At 42.5% G+C, this 20,885-nt stretch overlaps 2 protein-coding genes across 2 annotated transcripts; both read left to right on the top strand.

Moving 5' to 3' along the window:
* Positions 1-2,378: 2,378 nt before the first annotated feature.
* On the top strand, positions 2,379-11,824 carry LOC128430866 (cGMP-specific 3',5'-cyclic phosphodiesterase-like). Its single transcript, XM_053416970.1, is given in 21 exon segments — positions 2,379-2,638; positions 3,255-3,921; positions 4,612-4,701; positions 4,799-4,879; positions 4,960-5,049; positions 5,197-5,349; positions 5,433-5,500; positions 5,590-5,738; positions 6,513-6,688; positions 6,802-6,852; positions 7,704-7,850; positions 8,095-8,223; positions 9,509-9,603; positions 9,750-9,837; positions 10,119-10,219; positions 10,314-10,391; positions 10,475-10,538; positions 10,618-10,692; positions 11,417-11,500; positions 11,623-11,729; positions 11,731-11,824. Coding segments are annotated over 21 exon segments (2,847 nt in total).
* A 1,306-nt stretch (positions 11,825-13,130) lies between these two features.
* LOC128436876 (histone PARylation factor 1) lies at positions 13,131-17,372 on the top strand. The gene is made up of 8 exons (XM_053418780.1): positions 13,131-13,266; positions 14,573-14,756; positions 15,277-15,463; positions 15,661-15,759; positions 16,064-16,217; positions 16,387-16,474; positions 16,759-16,931; positions 17,055-17,372. Exons 1-8 carry the CDS (start codon positions 13,228-13,230, stop codon positions 17,187-17,189), a joined length of 1,059 nt encoding a protein of 352 aa, XP_053274755.1. The 5' UTR covers positions 13,131-13,227; the 3' UTR covers positions 17,190-17,372.
* The last annotated feature ends 3,513 nt before the right edge of the window (positions 17,373-20,885 follow it).

Here is a 20,885-nt window from a genome sequence, read left to right as displayed (position 1 = left end):
ACAGTATTTATAGCCTTATAAATAACTGTGCCTTATTTCTGAGTGTGCCTTAAGACAGTATCACATTGAAGTAAAGTAGATTTTGTATTATTATTTTGAGCACATTATTCACAGTATGTAACTCATAGTGGCACTATAGGCTGTGTATTTATGACAATGTTATTGTACTGTTGTTTGTAAACTGCTTGTGTTTTGTGCTGAAAGGTTTGTGCATGTTATTATCGAATTGCATATGTGTTTAATTTCCTCACAGACAGGGGAAGACGGGCCATCTGGCATACCGGGCATCGTCCCGGTGGGCCGTTGACCCAATGTGGGCCGGTCTGGTCCGCTATGTTTTTTGTTTTTTTTTTGTTTTCTCTAAATTCCCTCCAATTGGGCCGGCCAATTGGCTACAGAGGGCTAGCAGTGTGTTGCCAGCATCGACACATATTATTGGTCTATTGTTTGTCATTGTCAATCAATCATGGGCTAACAGGCTCAGAGAGCCCTGACAGTGCTGTCAATCACAACACAAACCAGGGTGGGGCGGGACCTCATGGCATTGGCGGGGGGAGTCGCGGGACGGGCTGCTGCTGAGACAGAAACTTAAAATGGATAATAAGAGTTAAAAACGCCCGGGTGGCGCTGAGAAGCATCGGGAAAAAAAGCTGAAGTCTCTGGAGGTGGAGGCTGCTACATGTGCCAAACTGACGGACCTATTTGGTGCCGGGTTCACCAGCCCAGCAGCAGCAGGTGCGCCGGGAGACGAGCGAGGAGGACTCGACCATGATGAGCGAGTGGAGGCAGACATGGTAAGTAACATTTTTGAGACATGTCCAAACAAAGTAGAAAACGTTTTTGATTTTGTTTTAATATGCCGAATTGTGATATTATGGGTTATTATTGTTCAGATGATTTAGCTAAGCTAGCTAAGAGTTGCTAACGTCGTTTACTGTTGCCATAGCACCAGTAAACGTTCTGAGCTGTAAATAGAGATGAGAGTTATGTGTTGATCCTTAATGGTGTGATCATGTACACTAAATGATCAATTATTACAGGTTGTTGTGATATATTTGAGGAGTCGTTCTCCCTCTGTTTTATATGTGGACATTTGGGACCACTGTTAGAATTTGGTAAGTTTATCATGTATTTTTTAATGTATAAATTCATACTTCATAATTATAATAATTTTCAAAAGGTTTTAAAAGAAACACACATCCAAAAAGTTCTCAACTCTAGGTTCAGGAGAGAGGAAAACATTTTTTTTATTTTTCAGACATTATAATGTATCCATGTCCTTCTCCGGTTGACCACTTGACATGTGAGAGCCTGAGGAGTTGTTCCCCCTCTGTCCATGTTCGAGGACTTGCTCTCTGTCTGCCTCCACTATCTGCCTTCACTGTACCAAAGTTTGTCTGTTGAGTCTCCTCTAGTCTGGTGAGTTTATCATCTTTTATGTTTTATGAAATCATACTTAATTTGTGATGATTAGAGACATTATAATGTATCCATGTCCTTTTCAGGTCGACCACTTGACATGTGAGAGCCTGAGGAGTTGTTTTCCAGACACAGGTAGAGCTGGCAGGGGCGTCACCCTGGGCCTGCCCTTTTGGGCTGGGCTTCAGCTGCAGATCTAAAGGCTGCTTCCAGGGGCATGGGGCCCTCAGCCTTTGTTTTTCTTTGCTTCTGCACTTTACAACATACATCACACCTTATTTTCACACATCCAAACACTGTTAACACCACTGACGCGTAACATATTTTACACATCCCACTACGTAGTTAGAGCTATCTTGATTTGGAGTTAAATAAATTTACTTTTGGCTTGAGAGGTTTGTGTGTGGCCTCCCTTCTTGTTGCCATCTTTGAGCTAGGTGGTAACAGTAGTATGCATGAGAGAAGACGCCGCGAGATTTGTGGACTTCTATGTGGTGTCTGTTGATAATGTAGTGGGCTGGTCTGGACAGACAATGCCAGGGCTGAATTTTTGTCCCAGTCCACCCCTGCTCACAGAGGATATATTGCTAATGTTGTGATATAATTTCTTAACAGATGAATATAGCACAAATAAAATGTGCATCACTCCAGCATATCACTATTAGCTTGTAGTCTGTGATATATGAACTACTTGCAGCAGAACTGACCAGAGGAGTTTAGCCTTTACAGTTTGGACCAGAGCCATTCATCATGTAATCGGTTTCCTTTAACTAATGAACTTGAGGCTGCATGTTATCTAAACAGAGTTCAGGGGATTACCTTTACGCAATAGTTTCCATGGGCTCCTCCATGTCTTCCCTTCAGTCGGACTCCTCACAAGGTTCAAACAGGTGTTTCGTGCACAACTCAACAGACTTTGAACGATCCTCTGTTTGGTCTCTGTCCACCTGAGAGAGGCGATGCCTTGTTTACAGTCTGAGGCGCAGGAGTCCTTGGAGCCGGACAGGGAGACTCCCGGGACACGAGAGGAGTCCTGCCGCAGGGAGACAGCGCCGGAGCTGCCGATGAGCAAAGACATGGGCTGGTTCTTCTCTCCTCTGTGGAGCCCTCGCTCCAAGACGCGCAGGTTTGGAGACCGTATGACCCGGGACCGGGTGGAGGCCTGGCTGGATGACCACTCTGACTTTACCAGGGCCTACTTTCTACGCAGAGCTTCAGCGTAAGATATTAAAACACCACTATAGATTCCCTACATTTGAAAAGTCATATGGTCTATTGCTGTTATGTTAAATTTGGCTTTCAATGATTGATGGAATATAATCAATTTAGGAATATGAAGCAATGCACGAACAGGGGCGTATATTTCATCTCCTTGCTGGGGGCATTAAACAGACATTTTCAAATGGGGACACAAAAGGTCCCACTCAAAGTACTGTTGTAGACGCATTTGTACAGTATATATTTGTATTTGTAAACTGAATACACTATTACTACATAACCATCTACAAAAGATAATGTAGTTTGGAAAGCATGCACATCCAAACTTGATAAACATTAGGTGCTGCCCAAACTTGAAAAAGGATTTATTTAGCATCTGCAACACAACTACTTGGATTGCATATTATTAAACAGTTTAAAGATATATAGTTCTGTTTGCAATGATATTGAGGGGACAACTCTTTTATTCCCAAGATGTGGTGGTCCAGAACCACCTGTCCGCACCTTCACATCCTTCCCTGTACACTAAATGTTATTTCCACAAAAGTATTCTGTATCTTCTGATGTCCACTGTCACATCAAGTCAGTCATGTAATCCGTCTTGTGTGCGACTTCAGGGTCAGTGTTCCACAGTCTCCAATGGTGCCCACGCTTCCCAGAAGCACCTCTGATCACTCTGACCAGCTCCTGAAGGCCCATCACAGCGGAGCTTCGTCTCCACTTCCCTTCTCTCACACGAACATCTCATCTGTATCCGACCGGCTAAAAACCCTCGCCTGCTCTACGCCTGACTGGAAGGATCCTTTCAGTCCAGATGTTCTGGCCACGCACTCGCCTTGTTTTCCTGGTTCTTCCCGTTTCTCTTTTCCTCCTTGTCGACCTCTTTCTCCCATTTGCCCTGGCTCTCCTGACCTGTCCCATGCACCGTCTCATCTTCTGCGGCCTACCGCTGCAAACACCGCAGCCTGTGGCCATGGTGAGGGTTGCCCATGGATGATGGAGCTCCTGACAGGAGGTCTCAGTTGGATAGGTTCTGTGGCGGAGCTCTGCCAGAGGGCTGTCCTGCACGTCAGGGGGATACTGGCAGCTGAGAGCAGCTGCCTCTCTCTAGTAAAGAAAGACGGCGGTGGAAGGAGCACCTTAGTGGAGGTGATTGCCCCGACAGCACTGGAGTGCCTGGGCCATGTCAACATCTTCAGCCACAACTACCTGGAGCTGCTGAGGGGTATCATGGGATGTGTACTGGCTACAGGGTCTCCAATGAACCTGAAAGACACATCAGAGGTAGTTGTTTTCATGACTCTGCACTTTGTAATAAGCTTTTTTAGACATGCAACCCACACGTTTTTACACATGACAAAACTTTTAGCTACCAGCTGCAGGTATTTTAGGCCAGAGGACCGTTCCATAAATCCTGTTCCCTGATTACCTGGTTTTAGATTATGACATGTTTATTCATGCTGTGTGAGGGTGTGTGTAAGGGAATCCCAGATGATGCACCTACTTCTAATCCTATTAGCAACTTCTTCCAGAGATTAACCTTTGATTTTTGAGATGTCCTGTACTCGGCTGAAGTGTGTCCTTCCCTCACACACACACACACACACACACACACACACACACACACACACGCATATGCACACACCCGCACACAAAGGGAAGATAGCACAGCTCATTAAAGGACTTTAAGAAGTTGCCCACACCACCCCTCCTCTTCCTCACCACCAATGTGATTAGGAATCACTGGCAGCCCTGTGCAGAGTAGGGTAATCCTCCATCTGTATGGGTGTGGATGGGTTGTTCCTAATAACCTTTGGGTCATCAAGGTTATTAGGAAATGTGGGTATTCCTGGCCAGATGTGACAAACTAATAATCAACTTTGATCAAGAAGATTAAGGACACTCTACTCAGTTTATTTCTATTTCCTTTTACACGTCTTTCATATCTCTTATGTTTTCTGATTACCTCCTCAGTTCCCTAAGTTCGATTTAGATGAAGATCAACCATCAGACGTTCAGATCAGGACTGTTCTAAGTGTGCCGATCAAGAACCACAGGGGAGAGGTATAGTTTATCTCAGTGTGTGTGAGTTTGTGTGTGTGTAGGTTTGTGAGACATATTTATTCGCATCTCTGACTAAATATATATTCATTGTTTAAAGGTGGTAGGTGTTGTGGTCATGATCAACAAGAGAAGTTTTGAAGATGGGCACATTTCTGCTTTTACTAACATGGATGAGAAGGTGAGGACTTAGATGGTCTCTTATTTAAAACAGAACCACACATTATTATGAAAATCTTACATTTGAATTTGATTGGCCAGGTGCTGTCAAATCACATGGATGTATTGGGGATGGTCTTGGATAATGTCCAGCTGTACGAGAGCTCAAGACAGGAGGCCAAACGCAGTCAGGTAAAATTATAAACCCTCAGTATGCTCCTGCATACTACTGTGGTCACATCCTAAGCTATAAGATTAACATATAAGATATACCCCTGTCAGGGTGTGCTGTATTTTACTGTATACACTGATGAACAGAATTGTATGCTTGTGTGTCAGGCCTTGATCGAGATGGCACAGGTGTTGTCAAAGGAGCATCATTCCTTTGAGGTTCTGCTGAGTAAGATGGCGGCCACCATCATGCCCTTCACACATGCTCAGTACTGCACCATCTTCATCCCCAGAGAGCAAACCTCAGTCATCGAGGACGAGGTGAAGAGGTGTAAGATTGCTGGTATTGTTTATTGATGCATGCATCAGATATTTCCTGACTTCCTCTGCTGGTGTTGCTTCAGATCTTGTTCTCACGTGTGATCCACCTGGAGTGTGAGGAGCTGGGATCAACCTGCCAGGTCTACAGAATGTACTGCCCACACTCATCCTCCAACATGAACAAATATGTTATATTAGTTGACGTTACATGTCGTAAAGCACTTCCACAATATTTTTCAGGGAGCGGGACATCAGCGTTGTCGATCCATCGTATGCCCTCCGAACTCTGGTCACCATGGAAACACTTACCATGTCTGAGGGCTCTGAAGGATCAGTAAAGAGTCTGATCTGTTGTCCTGTCAGAAATGAGAGGTCTGAAAATGTTATCGGTAAGTCACGCGCTTTCATGGCAACAGTTATTTTACAGCAATGAATTACTCATCATTGAACTTATTATTGTACACATATATGCCTCTTATAAAACACATTATTACCATCGTTCAAGTGCCTTATAATCATATAATGTTCACAAAGATGGAGGCATGAAAGCTCCTTCTAAGTGAGGCCAAAGCCTTAAAGTCGCCACCTAGTGGCCGGCCACAGTATTATGGGTTATAAACTCTACTGTAATTCTTATCCCATTTAAGTGTTTTCTGGTAAATTCTGGTTTTATTTAGTTATTTAATGGTTTTATATAGTTATTTAATGGTTTTATTTAGTTATTTAATGGTATAAAAACTGGGGGAAAGGTCATGATTGACAGCTGAGACCGACTTGCTATTGGGTGTGTGTATCGGCAGCACGGCTCCACACCCTGATCTCCACTGCGCAGACAGTGGCTCCAAATGCGCAAGATGGCAACGTTCACATCCGGGAGATTATAATTTAATCATTCCTGCATCGTGGGAGGAATTTGAGATGCATCGTTTATCTTTATATACAGTCTATGGTTACAGTAAATATACTAGATGCTGTTGTTTATATGCAATTTACTATTCAGTGTGATCAGGACTACAAGGCAGGGATGTAATTTAACCCTTAGATTAAACTAGGCCTATAGTCTTATCTATCCTGTGCTACCACGCCGCTGTTATATGCATATGAGATGATCCAAAGACTAAAGATGTGCAACCTCTTAAAACTCTTTCTCTCTTATCACTCAGCGGTGTGCCAGCTGATGAACAAATGCAGCAGGGACTCCGATGACATGGAAGCCTTCAACAAATACGATGAGCGTCTATTGGAGGACCTGGCAGTGTACTGTGGCCTGGCTCTGCAGTATGCTCAGGCCGTGCAGATCAAAGAGGAGCGAAGGGCCAGCATAGAGGTCACACAGGAGGTGGGAAAACTGCCTCACCTTATTACCTCATATCTTTTATCCTTAGAGTCATAGGAACCTTTTCATGTGTTGGTAAAAAGTTACAGTCTGTGTGTTCACTCTTCTCCCTGCAGGTTCTTGCCTACCACATCACTGCAGCCGAACAGGAAATCCAGGCATTGCAGGTGATTCTCCTTCTCGGCTGTCTGTGCTTCAGCAGTGTCACAACAGATACATAAATGAGTCTCCCTCTAACCACCTATCTCTTCTAATGCCTCTGGTATTATGTTTCTGGGTTGTCTGCTTCTCCAAATGTTCCATCGTGAACACGATATCTCTAGAACGCCTTGAGGGGATTTTTTTTCCTCTTTGGAAGAAACGTTCAGTTGGAGTCGAGGATAAACCCTTTTGATTGTAGTGGTCAAAGGTCCACTTCGCTGAGACCTTTCAAAACACATTCAAGATGAACTGATAAGGTTTTGGTGGTCGATGGTCAAAGTTCAAGGCCTCACGAAACATTATTTTTGCCCCTTGAACGTTGAATCTCTAGTCTGCTCTCAGGAAATTTCTTCATATTTTGCTCAGTGGTCACTTGGACTCAAAGATTAAGTTTTCAAAGGTAAAGGATATTACTTTGAAAACAATATATCTTGAACATGTGGAGGGACTTAAACTGTAACTGGTTGTCTCCCTTCTTTGTCATCCTGTCGTTAGCCTTGTTATCGCCACTGCAGTGTATTCAGCTGGTCAGATTACCGGGCATCAATGCCAAAGTACAGTTAATGCCTTACCAACTTAAACCTCTTTGTTTGCTGCTATTGCTGCCTGCGAGTAGCCAAGGTGAAGGTATCATCCTCCCTTGGAATCTATTTTGTGTGGGCAGGAGGGGGGGGGGAGCAGTGGTGTATTTTCAGTTTTATTCCCGGCTCTGGATGTAGTTATACAAGTTGTCCTGCACTTGTACATGTAATTGTGAGTGGTTTGATGTTCAAGTATCATCACAGCCTTTTCTGTTTTTCTGTTTTTCTGTTTTTAGGAGGTCTCCATTCCTTCTGCTGAGTCGCTGCACATACTAGACTTCCATTTCTCCCACTTTGCTCTGCCAGAGGAGCTGAGCACACAGGCCACCGTTCGTATGTTCCTGGACCTCAAATTAGTGCAGGACTTTAACATTGATTATAAGGTAACTGACCGTCTAATACTTATGATATATCGAATATTTGATTCATTGTTTAACCATACCGCCTGAAAATGGATAAGAGATTGTTTTTAGTTTTGACCTGCCTCTGTGAAAAGTACTATTCCGATATTTCCCACATTTTGGGGAATTTTGCATTATCTGATGCCAAATTACACCAGAAAATGTATTACAATCGTTTCAACTGATCCCTTAATACACAAATTTAGAGTGTGTGTCTTTCCCTTAGAGTCTGTGCCAGTGGGTCTTGACCGTGAGGCGTGGTTATCGAAACAACGTGCCTTATCACAACTGGAACCATGCGCTGAGCACTGCACAGAGCATGTTTGCTATGCTGATGGCCACAGAGCAGCTCCAGGTCAGCGTGTGCATGTGTTTGTCTCTAGGATCACGTACAACAGCTATCCATAGCAAAGAAAACCACTCCTGGAAATATTCTGCTCTTTTAATTTTCTACCACTTCTAAGGACTTTGTGGGATTGACTGACAGCTCCATCCTCCTGTTGAATTAATTTGGGGGCGGGATGTCTTGTTGACCTGTTACCATTCTTATGGCTCAATAGACATCGTAAATTCCCGCCGCTGTTTCACCTATTGACAACCTGACCAAGTCTTATAAACCAGAGTGACTGTGCTGACAGTCCTCCATGTGTGACTGGTTCAGAAGCCTATGCCTTCTTCTGAGTCTCGTCTGTTTTAAATTCTTCAAGTTCAGCTATCCTGAGGTCAAGGGAGTGATTCGAGGACTGCCGGGTTTCTGCAGGACACCAGGCCTCAGAATTATTTCGGAGCGGATTAATTTTAAGGCTTTTGCAAAAACCTCTTAACTGCTGTCAGTGGAGATGACACACCAGCTTTAGCTGACCTGTGCTGCTCACATATTTTAGCTTCTCTCTGCAGTACAGTAGTGGCAGTACATGATTAACTCTGATCGTGATTTATAACGCAGTGAAACTAGTCAGTCCCTCCTGTTTGCTTTAATTAAGTAGTTGGACTGACTATAACTTGATAGACCAATTGGGTATTTCTATCTTTTTTGAATTGTAAATAATAACAACTATTTTCTTTTGTATAATCATAAATTGTTATATTTAAGTATTGAAGTGGTAAAGGTCACTTATGCCTGCATTTAGAGCTCTATCCATCTATTTTCTAGAACCATCTGAAGACATCACCTCTTTTACTACTTACTTACACCTCAGTGGACATATTCCCTTGATCGCCCTCTGTCAGTCTAATTTAAGAGATCTACTACTCAGATACTCTCTTCCAGGTCTACTGTGCTGAAACTTAGGTGTTGTCCCTCAGTTCTATGTTTCTTTGAATAAAGGTATTTACCCAACTAGAAGGGCACATATCACCATTAAGATACACGTCCAGAAATCAGTCCCCTAAATATGCCAAATTTTGTATGCAAGATTCATGAATTATTCTCGTAATCAACAAAAAAATGTCTGGCAATAATAAGGAAAGTTATAATAATCTCTGGATCCTTCCGTCAAGTTAAACCATTCTGTAGTTTTTGTGTAATCCAACAGACTAAAACATAACTTCCTGGCTGAGGTAATAAACAGACTTTCATGTCGAGAATCAGGGAAACAGTAGCTTCACTCTGTCCATCTCCGTGTTTGTTTCTCTCACAGACTATCTTTTCCCGTCTGGAGATCTTAGCGCTGATGATCGCCACTCTCAATCACGACCTCGACCACAGGGGAGTCAGTAACTCCTATATAGAAAGGTACATTTATCAATTTCTTATGGAATTATTTTGCATCACAACTAATAAAGTTATTTCTATTCATTTCTATGTATTGTAAAGCTTCTTTTTTATCAAATGTCAGCCACTGCCTTCTTATACCCGTATGATTTCTCTCTATCTCTCAGGAGTCAGCAGCCTTTAGCTCAGCTCTATGGACACTCTTCCCTTGAGAACCACCACTACAACTTGTGCCTCTTCATCCTGAACAATGCTGTAAGACCTCATCCATCCATAGACATCGATTAGTTCATTCTGAAGCACCTCTTATGTTTGCCTCAAGCCACTACTACCTATATATATATAATTTCTGTCTCTTTTCCCTTAGTCCCTGACACTCCTGAGAGAAAGCTCTTTTAAACAATTCTTATTGTGTCACAGTGTTTGTTCTTTTTTCAGATAGACTGTGTTTATGTCTGACTCTTCCTGCATGTATCTGCTGATCACGAAGTCTGAATGTCACTTCCTTGCACTCTGTGTCTCTCCTCCTCCTGCAGGGGAGTCAGATCCTCAGTGGCCTCTCCACAGAAAACCACAAAACTGCTCTTCACACGATCAAGAGGGCGATCCTCGCCATCAACCTCACCGTGTACATGGAGTGAGTTAAGAGATCAGATGTCAGAGCAGCTGGAGGTCCTGTGTCGTCCAAGTCTTGTTTTAACTCCCATTTTTCTTTGTGGCTGTGTGTTTAGGAGAAGGGACGAGTTCTTTTCTCTTGCTAAGAAAAGCAGAGTGAGCTGGAAGAGTGAGAAACAGAGAGAGCTGCTGGGGTGAGAGTGACATCAAATCAGGGACATACCATAATGATGTTAGTGATGAGGACGTGCTGCTAAGATGTGTATTGCTCTCGCAGGTCCATGTTAATGACAGCCAGTGACCTCTCTGCCATCACTAAGCCTTGGCCCGAACAAAAGAGGGTAGGTCTCATTGCATATAAACTCCACACCTCATCACTCAGTTCATCCGGACCTCACCGTCTCTCCTCCTCTGAAACAGATTGCCGACCTGGTTGCCATGGAGTTCTTTGCGCAGGGGGACAAAGAAAGAGAAGAGTTCAAAATTGAACCAATTGTAAGTTTATTCTTGAGCTCCTGCATCTTGCTGACACACGGTCAGATCAGGGAGCTTTCGTTTTTAAGTGAGTGTCAATAGAAAATGCTTATCTAAAATAAAACATCTGTTATTTGTTTTGACTAACAAATTATTTCACTCGCACTTTTCATCAGATTCATCCTAAAACTGAAATGTTTCCCTTCCTGATGCACGTTAGAGAGTCCTTAAGTTTTTTTTTTTATGTAAGTTTCATGCTTCTTCCATCAGTTATAAAAAAGGATTTTTATTTTTGCAGCAGGCATAGTGTGTATGTCTCGATGTGATGTCTTCTAATGATACAGATCAACGTGGAAGTGATAACTGCCATTTTGTCACACTATCTTTAATCATAGGGAGGTTAAAGTTATTCTGGGAATCTGATATTCCTTCACATTTGTCGTACTTGACGTCGTTCTTCAATTTCATTGAATAGGGTTTTAAAATGTTTTAATATAATTTGCCTGAAATTTCTTTTATCAGAGTACATTTAGTGAACTTGTAATATCTTTGCCGATATTTATTCTGTGTAATAAATCGGACTGACTTTTTTTTCATTGTTACAGTAAAGTTTAGATTGAGAGGTTTAATGTAAAATAAAAAGGTAAAATTGGTAAAGGATATTACCCTAGTTTATAGAAAATTAATCTAGCCTAATTTTAAATATTTATACTCTAACAGCAAGTTTACCCTCTCTTCTCACCAGGAAATAATGAACAGAGAAAACAGCACTCGTCTGCCATACATGCAAGTTGAATACATCGATGAGATTTGCTATCCACTCTACAAGGTGTGTTCCAACATTTCCCTTAATCTTTTATCCTCTCTTCTAATCTCCTTTTTTTGTACCTCAATCATCACTATGTTTGCCTCTCTCTCATGTTTTGTGTGTCGTCTGTATGTCGTTCTCAGGCTGTGTCTGGACTGTTTGACAACTGCACCCCGCTGCTGAGCGGCTGTGAGAAAAACAGAGAAAACTGGCTGCATCTGGCTGAGGAAGCAGAGGAAGAAAACAGTGAAAAGTGTAGTGAGCCTGGAAACTCATACACACAGTGGGAAGAGACGCAGCCCGAAGAATAGAGGGCAGACAGAAGAGGGAGAGTTTTTTCTTTAGAAGCAAATGTCTCGGACTAAAAATTGACTCAGTGTCGAATATGTTATTGGGTTATACAAATATCTTGACTATTGTCATATACGCTGTAATTATGTTCCAAAAAAAGGTCTGTCAACAGTGATAAATCTCGCATTGATCTATTTTTACATTTTTAAATGATGGCACAAGGAGAGTCATTATTTAATATCTAAATTTTTTGTAATAGTTTTGTGAAACATATTTACACTTGTAAATGCCTAGTTTTGTAAATTTGTAAATGTTTATCCAGATTTAAAAATCTTAATTAATATGTTCACATATTATCAAATCAGGATCTAGCGTTGTTTCATTTTTTAAATACAAACTTTGTTGCATTCAGAGGGGAAATTTGTGCTGAGATCAACCAATGTGCTGTTGTTTCTAATAGGAATCATCGTTAACTTGACTCTAAGGCTTTGTAATGTTCATGATCAGGGCTCAGAGTCTGTGTCAGCCAGAAAATCTTCAAAATTGTAGAAGAAATTTCATGTCAATTCCAGATCCTGCTAGTAAAAGCACACTACACATTTACAGCATGTACTTTCAGATTAATGCTCTGTACTGCATCAAAGTATTGCTGCAAACCTTGTCTGCAGTTTTGGGGGTTAGTTGTCATTATGACTAAGTGTTGGTGGTCAGAGTTTCAGAATGACCCTTCATAAACGTTATAGCACGTCATCAGAAAAGGTATTTCAGTCATTTATAGAACCAGTGTGGTTTTAAAAAGCTTTGTACATTTTTTGATGGCTTTTTTTTTGTGTGTTCTGATTTTCTTAGCAGACTTTTTTATCGTAATTTTCATGTATATGCTAATAACAGATTTGGACTTATTTCTAATCAAGTTGTATACTGTGCTTTATTTTCAGTCCACACAACCTTCCAAAGTACCAGAAAAGAAAAGGCTACAAGCTACTAACTTGACTGTCCTAACGTTTTCTTCCACACAACTAAAGTAAACTAAGCATCAGCCCCTGTGTGCTGGCTCGTAGGAAGATAGAAGGTCCACACATAGGGAGTGGCAAGTCCATGCCTGTTTTTTATAGTAATAATAACAATGAATTGTATTGTATATCAGTCCTAAAATAAACCACCCGCCAATGTGAGGATTCTAAAACAGGAGTGATGTGGTCAATTTTTTGGGTTTATTATAGAAATGCAGCATTCATTTACTGATTTCTTCTGTCTGTGGATTCTGTCCAGTGGGTTAAATTAAATCACAGGAGGGTCACATGAAATGTGTAAACTGATAAGGAAAAAGGATTCTTCAATTGTGCAGTTAGGAACCCCTGCCTCTGGGGGGCGGTGGAGCGCTTTAACCTGGCCCGGGTGCCGCGGCCTCCCAACCTGCAGAAGAAGAGGCGGACGCGAGGACAAGAGGAAGAAACATGACAGGGCGCGCGAAAAGAAAACCCAGATCCAGTCAGGTAATGGCTCTCTGCTTGGTGGGGTCGCGGGGATGTCCATTTGAAAACCCGGGGTTATCAGACGGAAGCGCCGCGGGCCGCCGAGCCTCGGTGTCGGGAGAGAGCAGCCTGTGTTCCCCGCTGCGGGCTGGACTTCTGCAGCCGCCGTGTGTAGGCAGCATTCAGACAACATGGCAGCCTGCAGACCTGCTCCTTCACTGGATCGGCAGTTTTTATCATAACGGTTCAATGAACCAGAGCAGTGTATTTGTTGTAGCGTGGTGAGCTAGCGTCACGTCTGCCTCTCTGTGGTCTGCTGCAGGAAAACACGTCTTCATGAGTCGTGGTTTGCTGCCATTTAAACCTAAAGCCAGTGCCTGAACATTAATGAAACAGATCTATAGAAAAGTTTAAAGGTTCAGTGTGTAGAACTTGGTGGTGAAGTTGCATGTTTTAGCTGAATTCCCCCCCCCCCCCCCCCCACCACCACCACCACCACCACACACACACACACACCTCATCCTCCCCTTCCAAACATGAGAGAGAACCTGGGGTAGACTGCAGATAAAAAGGTGTTTAGTTTGTCCAGTCTGAGCTACTGTAAAACAAACATGGCAGCCTCCGTAGAGAGGATCCACTCAAGATGTAATTATAAAGTATTTATATTTAAAGGGGCCATTCTAGGGTAAAGAAAACAACAATTCGGACAATTTGGATGAGACACCGTAGTGGAAACAGTTTATGTTCAATTTCATCAAATACATCCCTTTCACATCAGTCTTACACATTGGACCTTTTAAAGCCTCAACTTGTGTTACATGTCATGTTATAAGATACAGTTCATTGAACACAGACCATCAGGCTTCTTCATTCATAAAGCTCAGGGCTCATGCATAACTCCATTGACGTCCAGTATCTCCTTGCATTTCTGTTTCCTGCCTTTTCGCTCTACGTTGTGTTCACTTAACGTCTGAAAGTTGTATCCATGTTGTAATGCTTTCCTTTGCTATGACTACATCACTTTGGCTCAACTCCAATTGTTACGACGAACTATATAAACAAATCTGACTTGACTTGCAATTACGATCGGAGAGAGGGGTTGATTTCCGCATATTGGAAGCTGTAGTTGGCAATGCTGCAGAATTAGTTTTATTCACAATTTTGTATTTGTTTTTATATATTCAGCCCCAAATCATATGAATGAAGTGGGAGATACAAAATACCAGTTGGCTTGTTGCAATGTTGTACTGTTGCATTAGCTATAACAAATACACTTGTCAACTTTAAATACAATGTGGCTGTTTCTCCTACGAAACGTTTTTTTTAGGAGTCAGGTGCAGGGAATGGGGAGCTGAAGAAAGCCCGTAGTGACGAGCCCGACGCCGCGCCGCTGTCAAAGGTCGATTCAGGGCAACGCGATGAGATGGTGCGACTGTACAAGCTTCAAATGCCAGAAGACCTTTACCACTTCTGGGATTTCTGCAAGCAGCTTTGTCCTGACGACCCCCGTGGTAAGATCTTTACACTACCGGCAGATCTTGTTTCAGTGCTACTGAGAGGACAGAAGGTACATCTGACATTTAATCAATTCTTCTGTGTGTAGACGTAGAGTAAACAGGATGGAGCCACTGGTTTTAGTGATTCTCAGCCAATGAAAGGTCTGGATGGAGGGTTTGTGAGGAAAAATACTCTGTACTAGCCCATCGTCTTAGAATCCCTGCTAATTACTAGTCTTCACACAAGTGTCTTTGTTTGATGATGGCTTTGTATTTGCCAGTTTAGCACAGACAAGCAGTTTCATGGTCTGTCTAAGGTAGTTATGAGCTCTGCCAGCCCATGAAAGTCAATAATCATTTATTCTATTAAAAAAAAGTTTTTGTTTTTACTCAGTTTTGTTCTTTGATGGTAAGTTGAAAATGTTGAAAGCTGTTGGGCAGCCAAGACAAAAGAATTGATGTCATCATCTTGGCCTCTAGAAAATTGTGATGTTCAGTTAATATTTGGACTAATGTAATTCTTATTTTTTTTAAGGTGCACTGAAAGAAACTCTGGGTTTGCAGCTGGTTGGTCCGTTTGACATTCTGTCTGGAGCTCACAAAAGCTCAAAGAATCCTCAGCCTAACTTCCATCTTCACTGGAGGTACATTTACGACCCACCAGAGTTTCAGACCTTACTTCAGGGATGTGAGGACAGCCAGCATCACATCGGCTATTTCAGGTACATCAGAGTTCTTTAGTGTTTAATCTATTCTGAGCCAGTGCTATTGTTGAAATTTTGTAACTTCCACTTGTGGACTCTTGACTTAGCCTACGAACAGTTTCCCATACCAGCTCCAGTTAGAGAGGGGTTGTTGTTACAGAAACATGAATATGATTTGCTGTGATTCATTCTCACTGGATTTTATTGTCCACCAGAGACACTCCAGACTCCCTCCCTTCGTTTGTTGGGGAGAATGAAGCCAAGAAGGGCTTCACCATAACACAGATGGGGGACAACTTGTTTGCTGCTGTCCTGTGAGTACTAACAACCACATATTTACCTATCACCACACATAAACACTTAATATTCTTGTAATCAGTTTATGTTGCCTGATTACGAATGTTTAACATATATTACGATCTGTATAGGTTTTATCCAGCTGCCAGTGGCAGCTTTGTGTCTATATTTTAGTACATGATCAAATTACAAGTTTAGCTCAAATCAGTGATCATAAACAGGGTTTGGTGTTATGATACTCGTCCTTATTGTCTTCACATGTGTGGTAACAGGGCAGAATGTGTCTTACCTACTTGATTCCTTTGTTTTCTCCTGTGTCAGCCTGTTTCTTCTGCGGAAGAGGAAAGAGAGGGGCAACAAGAAGGCAGGGGGAGAAGCTTTGGGAAACTTGGAGGCAAAGCTGAGAGACAGGGCAGAGACACTGGGCTTGTCTCTAGAGCAGAAAACCAAAGGCATGAAGCAGAGGGACAAGAGGGTAATTCACAGCAAATAGTGTTGTTATGTATTATATAATGTTTTTTCAAACTCACTGTTAACTCAACTGATTTTCACTTTATACGTTACTTTGTCCCTTTGACTGCGACTTGAAGTCAGTGCAGTTGTATTAGTTCAATACTGTGTACAATTGTGTGTTTTCACTCCAGGTGGTTACAAAGACGTTCCACGGTGCTGGCATCGTTGTGCCCGTAGACAAGAATGATGTAGGATACAGAGAACTTCCAGAAACAGATGGTGAGATTAAATATATATATAACATTATAAATTGGTGATAATAAAGGTGCCTTGTACCACATTCGTTTTTGGTGGTGTACATTTTTGTGTAATCAGTTGTATGGACCAAAAACTTGGAAGTAACAGTTTTATCTCAAAAGTGGCATGACCCTTGAAGCTATTTTTATTTAGTTTAAATTGGAACTCAGTCTGTCACCAGTCGACATTCATTCATTTTCTGTGCATTTTATTTCAGTTATTATCTGTGCATGATGACTTGTTATTTTTTCCTCTTTTGTATCTAGCTGCTCTCAAAAAGATCTGCAAGGCCATTGCTGACGCGCGGAATGATGAAGAGCGCGTCAAAGCCTTTGGACCTCTCCAGGAGATTATCACGTTTGTTCAGTTTGCCAACGATGAGTGTGACTATGGAATGGGTTACGAGCTGGGAATAGACCTCTTCTGTTACGGATCCCATGTAAGTCTCAAAACCAACTCAGAACCAAATATTCTTTCCTGTGTACAAAGCATCAAAGTAATTTTGCAGTTAGGTGTTTGGAATAAATGTGTTTATTGATTTAGTTTATTTTTGTCCTGTCAGTATTTTCACAAGGTAATCAAGCAGCTCCTGCCCATGGCCTACAACTTGCTGAAACGAAATTTATTTGGGGAAATTTTGGAGGCCCACCTCTCCAGCCGCAGCCATGACAACCTGGACCAACTCTCTGCACATTAGAAACACTCCGAAGATCATTTCAGTTCTTGTTCTTATAAGCTTTTTCCCACCATGTGTCTTCTGTCTGTTTGTCATTATTCGTGTTTCGTGGTGGTTTTGGTGCTGCTGTCGTTGACTGGAACCAGTTCAATGACATTTTGTTTGTAAAAGGTAGATGTCTAATAAAATATTTTTATATTTTTACCAGCGCCTGAATCTCAATGAACACTTAAACCAATGAGTGAACATCTACAGTAGGTTGTGCACCAGTTGGTGAACACTATGCAACAGTTTTGTTTCAAGATACGTGTATTCCAGGCAGAATGTATTTAATGTTTTGACATATAGGTAACTTTTAAAACTGCTATTATGACACAGTTGTTTCTTTAGATTCATATCATGCAGTATAGATAGAGGGCAGTGTTTCCCATAGTTAAGATACAATCGTTAGCCATTGACACTAATGCAAGATGCCAATTCTTTCTAGGGTTCTGTAAAAAAAACGAGAACAATGTAATAACATTAGCACTGTTGGGTGCACCATACAGGAATCAGGATATATATATATATATATCAACTTTCCCAGTAAATTTTGTTCATTAATAGAATTGCTTGTATCATGCATTTTCTGAAGTTGTTCAAAGCACATAATATGACCAATTTTCCCTGGACTAGTGGAAGTACAACCAAAGACTGAAAAGACCGACTACACTATAACGATACGGACTATGATTTATACCCAGTGACATTTCCATTGCTGCTTTCTTTGTTATTCTGAACCTTTCTTCTGGATGGGAACATCATTCAGCTAAACAAATGCCTCTCAAAAGGGCAATTTCTGTGTTTTACCCAGATAATTATAACATTCTTTCCCAGGTGGAAACAAGTGTTCAAATACAATACGTTTCCATTCAATTGCCTTTGAAAAGTTTATTCCTGGAAGTCCCATGATCCAGATTTAATGTGCTTTTTAAATAAATGAATGTAAAATAAGTTATTTGACACTTTACATTTAACTTATCTATTTCAATGTTGTCATCCTGCACTCAGCCATTTTAGAGAAACAGTAGATTCTCATAATATTTGTCTCGGAGAAAAAGGATTTCACTGTCGGCCCAAACAGAAGAATCCAGATCTAATCAGTTTAACATGACTTCCTCTTTCTCCGTTTCACGCTCCTCTCCTCGCGTCCTGCCTTATTTTAATATGTCTCCAAGACGTTGCTATTGATTTTTTCACTGTCAGCTTCCATTAAATGTGCAGCTCAGTGAGGAGACCCAGGCCGAGGTGAGGGCGTAAGAATACTAAAGAGGGAGATTATGTAAGCTTACTTCACTGTGCCTGCATGGGCAGTGATGATTTCACATTTAACCATTTTCCTTTTATCATTCATCAGCGTGAACCACACTGTTGATTTTCCTGTCTGGAGCCGGTACAAAATTCCAGGGTCTGCCCTTTATTCCGAATCAATGCCAGAATTTAATGGACTCTTTCTTGACCCATGTCCCATCCTTCCACCATGTTTCATGGGAATCTTTGCTGGAGTTTTTACATAATCCCGCTGACAACAAGAAAACAAACAACAAACAAATGGACAGTGGTAGATTGTAGCCTCCTCGGTGGAGATAATTAGCAGAAGTCTCTTCAATACTTTTCAAACCTCTGATTCACCTATACCTGTCTGCTACCATAGCTGCCCTGACACATACGTGTTATGACTGTAAATACAGGAGGACTCTGACTTTAACACAGTGTTTAACATTTCGTGTCACCAGGTTGGATACGGCAGAAAATCTGATGACATATTGAGATTGAGACGGATGATTGTTTCCTGTTTTCAACTGATGATCACAGGCGTTTCTTTTAATCACAACAAAAATCATGTGACTATTGTGTGACCATGAGAACAATCCAGGATGCCGCACATCTTTAATTTAGTAAGTATTTATGAACCGTTACTCAACGTCTTCAGTAGACGTTCAAACAATGCTCAGTCAATGTGGAAATGATTGGTGGGTACTGTGCTGCTGCAGAGGCACTTGGGGGGGGGGGGGGGGGGGGGGGGGTGCAAAGCAAAACAGAGGAGTACCACTGCTGGAGATGCATTCAGGTACTATCGGTTCAAAATGTTTTGGTCCTGTTATATTTTCTTATCTGGAGTTCTATTTTTGGAAGACATTTGGAGCACTGTTATGCTCAGTGGTAGAAGTTAATGAGCAAACCTTCTGTGTCAATTACGTTTATATATAAATAGTATGTTTAAAAATGACTTATAAGGACAAACTCAAAAAACACAGGCATCTTCTCTCTCGAATTAGTTCCTTTAGATCATCACAAAATAATAATGCAGTTTTAACTACTGGGCTGCATGTCGTATTTTTATGTGTAAATTTGAAAGAAAACTGAGTTTTTCGGACTGATTAACCCAATTAAGGTATGATAGCATCTTCTCCCAAGGTCCTTGAAGGCAGCATGGATCCTGCGGAGTTTCGGGGAAGCGCCTGTGAAGCGCGCTCCCGCTCTCACGCACGTGCACGCGCAGGCTACAGCAGCACACCGGGAGCATCCCTGAGCGGAGGAGCGCTTGTTTCTGTTGAGCTCTGACAATCTGACACAACCACTGTACCCGCCTCCATCACGTCGGGACACACACGGACTCTGTCGCCGCAGAATGATCCCCGGCCCCGGCGAGCCTTGTGCACAGTGAGGGCCCCCGCGCAGAGTACCACCTCTCACCCCGCAGAAGGAGCCTGGCTGCCCGCCTCTCCTCCAGCAGCAGCCCCCGAGACAGGATGTCAAGTAGCACGGAAGAAAGTCTGTCCAGGGGCGGCGGCTCCGACCGTGACTTGAAGATGGCCTCTTCCAGCAACACGTCCCCGGAGGGAGGACCTCCAGCGCCGCTGCAGCGTGCCCGTATACGGCAGGTGGGTGTCCCGTGTGTCCGCAGCCTCCTTCTCCGCATTGCCCGGTTCCTCCAGCCCTGCACCCCGCTGCTGATGCTGTGCGCTCCGGGGGGAGCAGGCAGAGGCGTTGGCGCACTGGTGATCTGTCTCTGATTTGCACTGAACTGGGTTTGAACGCGCTGCTGATGGAGGCAGAGCTGTGCAGAGAGGATGTTTAGACCAGTGACAGTGCGAGAAAACAGCCCAGTTGTGCCAGTTGTTATGGCCGTCAACGTAAACAGCAGCAGGCCTGCACTGACTCCACTGGTTACTGGTACAGGCCCCACTGAGTGTTTACAACTTCTGTGCAGGTGCACTGTTTACATGGAGCGGTTCAGGGTGGGCACCCATGGGTGGCGACCAGTTTAAACTTCTACCCAGTGACATGGTGCAAGTGTAGGGTTCTCGTGAAGATGAATATGTGGTTTCTGTAGATTATTAGATTCATACAGTATTATGCAGTGTGTGTGTGTTTGTGGTTGTGTGTGTGTGTGTGTGTGTGTGTGTGTGTGTGTGTGTGTGTGTGTGTGTGTGTGTGTGTGTGTGTGTGTTTGTGTGTGTGTGTGTGTGTGTCTGTGTGTGTTTACTAAGTGCTTTCTCAGTCCACTGGGCTGGGCTGTTTTGCCTGCAAGTCCTTCTGTCCTTGAGTGAACTGATATTCTGGTATGAAGATGTCTCCTCTCCCTCTCCTCCTCCTCTCCTCCTTCTCTCCTCTCCTCTCCTCTCCTCTTCCTCTTCCTCTCCTCTCCTCTTCCTCTCCTCTCAAATATTCATA

The sequence above is a fragment of the Pleuronectes platessa genome, chromosome 3 (assembly GCF_947347685.1).
Source record: "Pleuronectes platessa chromosome 3, fPlePla1.1, whole genome shotgun sequence".
Taxonomy (NCBI): domain Eukaryota; kingdom Metazoa; phylum Chordata; class Actinopteri; order Pleuronectiformes; family Pleuronectidae; genus Pleuronectes; species Pleuronectes platessa.
This window is presented reverse-complemented; position numbering and strand designations above follow the sequence as displayed.